At 41.0% G+C, this 8,369-nt stretch overlaps 1 protein-coding gene across 2 annotated transcripts in view; it reads right to left on the bottom strand.

Moving 5' to 3' along the window:
* Positions 1–856: 856 nt before the first annotated feature.
* The window catches only part of drd2a (dopamine receptor D2a), a 53,690-nt gene continuing 46,177 nt past the window's right edge, over positions 857–8,369 (bottom strand). For both annotated transcript variants that reach the window (XM_030109074.1, XM_030109075.1), the window contains exons 4-8: positions 8,005–8,141; positions 5,725–5,933; positions 4,652–4,738; positions 2,731–3,118; positions 857–1,400 (exon numbers count right to left, since the gene is read on the bottom strand). In XM_030109074.1, coding sequence (XP_029964934.1) covers positions 1,204–1,400; positions 2,731–3,118; positions 4,652–4,738; positions 5,725–5,933; positions 8,005–8,141 — 1,018 coding nt within the window. In that variant the 3' untranslated portion in view covers positions 857–1,203. The remainder of the gene's footprint in view (positions 1,401–2,730; positions 3,119–4,651; positions 4,739–5,724; positions 5,934–8,004; positions 8,142–8,369) is intronic.

Genomic DNA, 8,369 nt, shown 5'->3' with positions numbered 1-8,369 from the left:
TGATCTATCACCTGAAACAACACCCTTTTGAACCCCCTTCCTTTTTTTTTTTTTTTTCCAGTTTTGCCAAGTTCACCTCTGTCCTACTCAGCAAAGGCCCCGGGGAGCAGCTTCAGGGTCTGCACAAATCCACATGATTATACCTGGAAGCTGCAAAGTCCATGTACACGTCATTATTCAGCCGTGGAACAACTCCACTGCAGCAATGCTGAGAGTTTCTTCCAGTAAACAACATTACTCAAACTGCAGAAAAATCCCGGGTGCAACAGAGAGGCTGCCGAATAGTCACAGGTCATTTATGGGTGCATCTGTGGAGACATGGGGAACACTGATATTCATGTGGCACTTAACAATGTATCTTAACTTTATTTATTGGCGATACTTTGCAATTTTCTCTTGTTAAACATACATTTCATGTAAAGTCAAGTAGAGGAGCGGTGTAGCATGCATCACATTTCCATTGCAGGCATATAATCACAGTTAATGTGTTAAGAAAAACTATATAAACTATGGTACAGCAAATAATAATAATAATAATAATAATAATAATAATAATAATAATAACATAATTGTATAAAATTGCAAATATTGGCATTGCCACATTATACAATAAATAACTCATTTTATCAAATCATTGTCTTTAACACACATTCCAATCAGAGAGATCTCAAGAGTAAGAGCTGACCTATCTGTTTCAACACTGCAATGAACACTGACTTGTTATTTTTAAGATTTGCAGAAAAAAATGTCATCATCCAAACATAAAGTACACACACAATAAATAGTTTGCAACTCTCGTGTGTGTGTGTGTGTGTGTGTGTGTGTGTGTGTGTGTGTGTGTGTGTGTGTGTGTGTGTGTGTGGTATACACAAATGGCTCCTCACATGACAAGCACAATGATTTCAGAGAACAATGTAACTTTTTTTTTTCTCAATGAAACAGGGCTTTGTTACAGACATTTCTTGTATTACATTCAGTGATTCGGAGAACAGGACTCCACAAACAATTCACATATAGAGCCAACATGTCTTTCGGTAAGACACTTGTCAGTTTTCTCAGTCACGTCAAATCCATGACTTTAAAACGCTGGTCGTCGTCTCATCGCGTCGTGCGTTTCCCTTGACAGGATGAGGTATTTACCAGAAGAGATGCTTTTATTCATCACTTCTTCCCTCAGTCTGATCAGATAAGTGATGTTGCAGCTTAGCAGTGCAAGATCTTGATGAATGCCTTTCTGAACTCAACATTAAAGGTGGTGTATATGATAGGATTTACAGCACTATTCACATAGCCCAGCCAAGTAAAAGCATTATACATCTCAGGAGGAACCTTGCATTTGGTGCAGTGGGTGTTTAAGATATGGGTGATGAAGAACGGCAGCCAGCATATGATGAATACACCTGAGGAGATACGAGAAAAAAAGGGAGTAAGTGAGGATAATGAAGTGGGAAAAGGATTTTGTGTTAGATGCCGATATGGGTAGTTTACGGAGGAGTTGAAAACCAACATAGCAGGACAAATTGGGTTTGTTGCGTCACTGCGTGACTTTGTTTTTAAAGCTCTGTTTTAGACCGTGGCGAAAATACTGAGACTGAGACACATAAGAAGGCGACTAAGTACTTGTTATGCAAGGCTGTGGAGAAAACAAACATCACATGAGCGCACGACTGAAACAAGACCAGACAACGAGGCCTAGATCCGCCCCATCTGAACTGGCTGAATGTGTTTTACCCAGGATACACCGGGTGGGAACTGTGGTGATTCTTGGGTAAATTTGTGGGATGAGAATCAGAAACACTTTATTGCCAGGTAGCACTAAAACCCCCCTCCTAATTTTGCATATTGGAACGTGTGTAAGGTGACATTATATTTTAACATTTCATACCTAAATAATTCAAGTTAAAACCAACCATCACTCTGGCTGGAAGGAAACATGCAAGCCTTATCAGCTGAGACCGCCAGGTCTAAGCCCCCAGCCATCCTGGGTTAGAGGACGGCTGGCTCCCAAAGCCCCTTTAAAGCTCGTGTCCGGAGTTTCCGTTCGTTTCCAATGTATGTATCATTTTTTAACAGAGCTTAAATGTGTCAGTCTGGTTCGATACTTTACTATAATATTAGTATAAAGCAATATAAAAATTTATTTATGAGCCCCGCCTTCGTCTCACAGACCCCCATGTTATCCGAAAAAGCGCCGGTCAGCGTCAGCCAATAGAGTTCGAGCTTCCGCTTTGTCGCGCTGTCAATCAAAGTGTGCACGCAGCCAGAGAGCACGCGCACTCGCCCAGGCAGAGGTGAGTTAGCAACGCAGCAGCCGCCCCGCTTACCTCGGATATATCCACTGTCTGCTGAACATCCATCGTAAACAGCTGAACATGTCAGATGCTTGCGGACTCGGAGGCTCTCATTTTCACCCGACAGATAATTCGCGTGCACAATTAAAGGGGCATGGCTTGGTCGCTCATGAAAGCAGAGGGAGGGCGGAACCTCCAGACGTTGGATTAAAAAAAACTCTCTCTTTCAAAACTCCGGACACGAGCTTTAAAGCTCCACCACTGCATAGGTGGCTATTGCTGAATGCATGCTAAATCACAGCAAACTGTCAGATTTAGCCTTTAATAGTGAGATCTGGTTCGTGCATGCTGATATTTCAAACTGTGATCTGATAAGCCACTTAAAGTGAATATATTAGAAATGAAAACTATCTTTTGGAAAAAGGATGATAAACTTTACCAAGGACAATGGCTAACATCTGGGTGGCCTTCTTCTCCTTCTGCTGGGAGATCTTCCTCTTGCTCATGGTTTTCACAGAGGTCTGTGTCTTCCCGTTAGATAAGGTCTGTGTCTGGAAGGCTTTGGCCACAATGGGTGCCGGGTCTCCCAAGGCCTCCTTCGCGGGATCCCCGTTCTTCTCTGCTTTCTGTCCCTCCTCGGGCGGTGTTGGCGGCGTGGAAGTGGGACTGGCGTTGACTTTGCTGGGCATCAGCTGCTGGTTACTGGTGGCCGGCGTGTCTCCAAGAGCACACTGTGTCTGCTGCTGCTTCTGTTTCTGGCTGCTGCCACTGTTCAGCTCATCCAGCTCCAGATCTTCGCCCTCATTAACAGCATCTTTGATGAATATCTGAATATGTTCAGGATCAGCAGAAAAACAGAGAACGAGATGGTAAAATGTTTCTTTCAGCACAATGTTTCCCAGCCCTGGTTCTGAGGATGGGGTCCCTCACATGTTTTAATTCACTCAGTCGCTACATGGGGTCTGAACTGCTGTTGGCAGGTTGCCAGAGATCAGAGTGGCCGCAAGAGTTTTTCTCCTTCCTGCTTTCAAAATTATATTTCTACATGTTGAAGAAACCCGTAATGAGGCCCTCTACAGAAACTGAAAGCTTGGAAGTGGACCCCTTGCTTTTATTTGCGAGGAAGGCTTTTGCCTGGTAGTGCTCGTGGGGATGCTGCAAGCATTCATTCTTCACCTTTATGTTTTTGACAATTACAGATGTGAGTAAGCAGCTATTCCTCAAAACTGCCAGCTTGCTGTAACAGCAATGATTTAATGCAGATGGTAGCGTTTTTGATAGTTTTTTGAAGTGGCTGTTCACCAAAAACAAAGCAAAAGTTCTGTGTGTAGCTTGGGAAGCTCACATCACGTTTAAATGTGTGAAAGCACAATGAAAACATTGTTCTCTAAAGTTTTTATTGAGCACATGACGGGATGAAGCAGTCAGAGGCAGATATATTTATATCCCACTATATGACGTTCAACATTGCTATCATATGATGGATCAATGTCTGGTGAAGTTCCTGAGAAGACATCCCTGTGCAGGTCAACAGAAACAAGACAAACTGAAGGCTGGGACATTAAATTGGGACATTCAGCTGCAAAAGTACAAGTGTACAAACTAGATCTTTTTTATCTTTAGCTCTGGACTGATGTTAAGCTGTTTGCAACACTTACTCAGAGCTTACAAACACGCTTGCAGCAACAAAATGACAAAGTGAGACAGAAACAAGCCTGCTTTGATAGTTTGGGAGAAAACCAAGAAAAACTGACAGCTGATGCAAAAGCTTGTTTATTGCTGGTCTTTTGAAATACTGTCACTTTTTTTTTTTTTTTAGCAGAATATTGATCTACTCTAATGTGAACAAAGCCATACTATCAGGCCAGTGAGTCTATAACTACAGCACATCTTGACCATACACATGGTGTACTCAGAAAGGTTTGGGGACAGTGTGGAAGTGAGAAACTTCAGTTGTTTAAATACTGTTATCATCTGACATGTACCACAGCGATTATTCCGGTTCAGGTGGTAGCTGATGGATGTTTTAGTGAGAGATGAGGTCAGAGGTTTCATCATTTCCAGCAGCTGCCTCACAGCAGTGTGCACGTTGGGACAGCATTGATCCGTGCATTACTGTAGTGCAATAATAAGTGCTGCAGTGCACGTTAGTACACCAAAGCAAAAACACTATTCGAGACACAGAACCTTGCAGCTTGCCAATGGGTGAGATGTTTTGTTTTTCATATCTGTTGTGTTGGAGGGCAAAGACATTTAAAACCTGGGGACCAGGACTGGGACAAAAAAAAAGCTAAGTTTTAGTCATCAAGTGTTTTTAAAAATAAAGGTGTAATGAAAGGGAAAGTAAAGGAATGACTCACCACTTTCTTCTTGTTGACAGGAAAACTCCCATTCGATTTAACAATCATGGTGCACAACCTCACATCCTCTGGATGAGTGCATTTATCCTGAAAAGAAAACAGCTGTGTCAGTTAAGGGACGGGTAAAGTGTCAGAGCAAGTGACAAAAGGGCTGCCTAAGCACAGAAGCACAGGTCCCACTGTCTTCTCTTCCACTGAACACAGGCTGTTTCACAGCAATCTGATCTGCAGCCTCAGATGTATTGAAAGTGAAATGTATTCACCTGACAGTGCAAAAAAAAAAATTGTTATAAGCACCTGTTCAATTAAACTGCATTTGTTGACACCATCAGGACTATGTGTACAATCAGTCAGTATACTGAAATATAACTGCAGCAGAAAACCATAAAAGCATGTTTTTTTCAAAGAAACGCAGTGCGCCGAATCATGAGCGTTACTCAGTTTCTGCCAAGTCCACCGAGTTCCACCATGTCAGGAAAATCAATGACCAGAAAAAGCAAAAGGTCAATGGTGGGCCATTCTAATTAAAGGGGTATGTTGGGTTTTTTTTCTAATAAATGTGCCAGTTAATGTAAAATTAACATAAAAACCGCTTCCTCAGATTGAAGCAGCTACTGTTTCATTTACATATCAGATGATGGAATACAGTCAGACTGCCTGAGGGGTCACTGACCATCGCCATTTCAGTCCCTTGTCTTGAAATTATCCATTGTGCTTTCCAAGAAAATCAATTCTCCTCTTGCAGAATGCACTTTTCTTTTAATGGCACGTTGCTGTGTAATGCAGTGGTTGCTCATGAAACCTTCAATAATAACTGGACGGACTGCAGTGTCATAAAGACGCGAATAAAATTAAAAGAAAGAAAAGGGATTTTATATGTTCTAATGTTTCGTTCCCAAAGTAGTTTAAAAGGCATTATTCTAAAATGTAAAAACAAACAAACAAAAAAAAAGTACAGAGAGATAAAGAGAGACAAAGAGCACTATGATAAAAGATGTAAATCAATTCCACTTTATAAGGAGGTCACTACAGCGCTGCCTCTACACGGGGGTCGTATTGTTACAGCCGCTCACCTTCAGCGAAGTGGCCACATCGGGGTCAGCAGCCTGACAGATGCGCTGCTTCGGCTTTGTGTTTACACGTTTCCGCCTCTTCCTGAGGACCACATAAATTTGCACATAAACCAGCAGAGTGATGATGAAGGGGACGTAGAAGGACACAATGGAGGAGTACACCACAAAGGCTGGATTGGCGATCACACAGAGAGACTCATCACGAGTGGCTGCAGAGAGGAAGAGAAAGCACACAATGAATGAAGCCTTCAGTGTACAAGTATAGTTGCACATAAAAAATGTATTCATCTCGACTCTTGTAAATCTTTCTACTGCAAAATTGAAACCTATGCTTGGCTTGATATGAGGGCTACTCTACAACTTTTATCTCTCAAATATAATGCATCCAAAAATGTAATCTTTTCCGCACTTGCCTCACTTGGAGGTCATTCACACACTTCCCTCCTGCACATCCACTACAATCTCATCTCTCTCAAGACCGCCTTGCATCTCACAGCCAAGGCTGCCTCATAATTTCTATCACGTGATACTTGTAGAAGTCTCTTCACCTCATTTTTTAACCTGCTGCCCTGGTTGCCCTTTAATTTGCTTGCACACTGTGACAAACACAAATATTTTGGGACAGTGTCTGTCAACTTCAAGAAATCAAGGCCAGGATTAACTGAATGAACTCAAAGACCACAAAGGTAGCTCCAAGTCTGGTAGTGGCCATCACATAAAAATGTGACTGTGACATGGATAATTCCTGATCCACGGAAAGTCCAACATGTGTTCATTCATCTTCAGTAACACCTCACCTGACTCAGGATCACTGACACTGAAGTCAATATAAGCTGACAAGGAGTAAAGGAATCGTAAAGCCTCGACAGCTCATCAGTCCATCACAGAGAAAACACAAAGAGACAAACAGCCGTGCACAGAGACGATCACATGGCAGTTTATAGGCACCAGTCAGTCTAGTATTTATGTTTTTAGGCTGTGAAAGAACTTTTAGAAAAATGTAACTAGTTTTAAACAACTTCGGCTCACTTTCAACAAGATACATTGTCACAGGTGAATTGCACAGCTGCAGCCTGATCTCAAGTACAGTATCTTGTTTGAAAGATGTTTACTTGTTTCTTTTTTTATACTAATTTTCACAAAACTTGTGTGTGAGTAAACGTCACAAGAGTTTCCCAACCACAAATTAAAAGTCATGTTGTTGTCTGGCAAGACTTTATTCCTCATGTGCTCAGTCATCTCCTTTAAATTTTTCAAGCTCCATATTTACTTGGTATTTCTAGAAGTACAGTAACAACTGCCACAGATGCATTTCTTACATCTTTCTTCTTACATTTCTTCATCACAACAGCAAAACGTTAAAATTTGTTACCTAATTTTGCATTATTAAAATGCATACATTTTCAATTTATATCAATAATGGGCAGTCATATCAACAGTAGTCAAAAGGAATAGGAATGTGAATGATGTGCCAGTGGATTGGTTTGTATCTTTGTTGCTGCCTGCTTTAATATATTTTAAATACCTTTGACATGCAAAAATTTCATAAAATTACAATGTTCACTGTAACATACTTGAATGAGTCTAATTTTGTGAATCTAAATCATCAATGCCAGTCTCTTCATGTCAGAAAAGAAAAAAACAAAACAGTTTATTTCTACTGAATTGACATGCTGTGCAAAAATGCATGTGCCAGGTCTCAATGATACAACTTTAAACGCATCACGATATCTTTTTTTCTTTACAAACTTCCTGTACAAGCGTGTCATGAAGTAACAGTTAACAAAAATTCGTCACGAGATATTTCATTCTGAAAGCTTTTCACTCATTACTCATTCAGGTACAGTTAAAATAAAAGGAGTGTGATTAGTGTTTTTGATTTTTCTTGCATCAAAACAGCAAGCTTAAAGGTTGGTGCTTCAGCGGTTCCTGCGCTCATGCTTCCTGTAGCTTAAGCTGGCAGTCAGTAGGTTATTTGAAAGGCCTGGTTAAATTGACATTACATCAAGGCACTTGAAGGGATGAGTGAAGCTTCAAAGTGACTGGATGCAAGCCCAGCAACCAGTCAGCAACACAGTGGCACCTCCAAAAAAGCCCCTCCCAATCAGAAGCAGTTTAACAGGAACGCTAAAGCTCCTCTTCTGTGCAGTGATCAACTGAAAGACTATTAAAAATCTAATTTACCGACATGCACCAGTAATTACATAAATGTAGTTAAAATAGAGTGTAGAAGAACATTTTGGTTTGAAGGAGTATGGAGCAGGTGTGTGATTCTCTTACCTGTGTTATTGAGGCCAAACAGCAGGGGACATGATATGGCGAATGACAGCACCCACACCACAGAGATCATGACTGTGACCCGCCTTCTGGAGCTGTAGCGAGTGTTGTACAGCATGGGCATCGCAACGGCTGTGTAACTGAAATTGGAAGAGAAAAAAAAAACACACACACACTTCACATTCAGAATGTATGAAAAAACAAAAAATAACAGCACAACAAGTGTGATTACAATGTTTTGATGTAGTCTGTCTTGCTTTGAGGTTTTTATTTATGTTCGAGGTTTTTTTTTTTCTGGAGAGTTATTTCTCTTTCTGTTTTCAATTCTCCTTCATCAATAAAACTTTCAAGCAGGCTAAACAAGAAAT

Source organism: Salarias fasciatus, chromosome 14, assembly GCF_902148845.1.
Source record: "Salarias fasciatus chromosome 14, fSalaFa1.1, whole genome shotgun sequence".
In the NCBI taxonomy this organism is placed as follows: domain Eukaryota; kingdom Metazoa; phylum Chordata; class Actinopteri; order Blenniiformes; family Blenniidae; genus Salarias; species Salarias fasciatus.
This window is presented reverse-complemented; position numbering and strand designations above follow the sequence as displayed.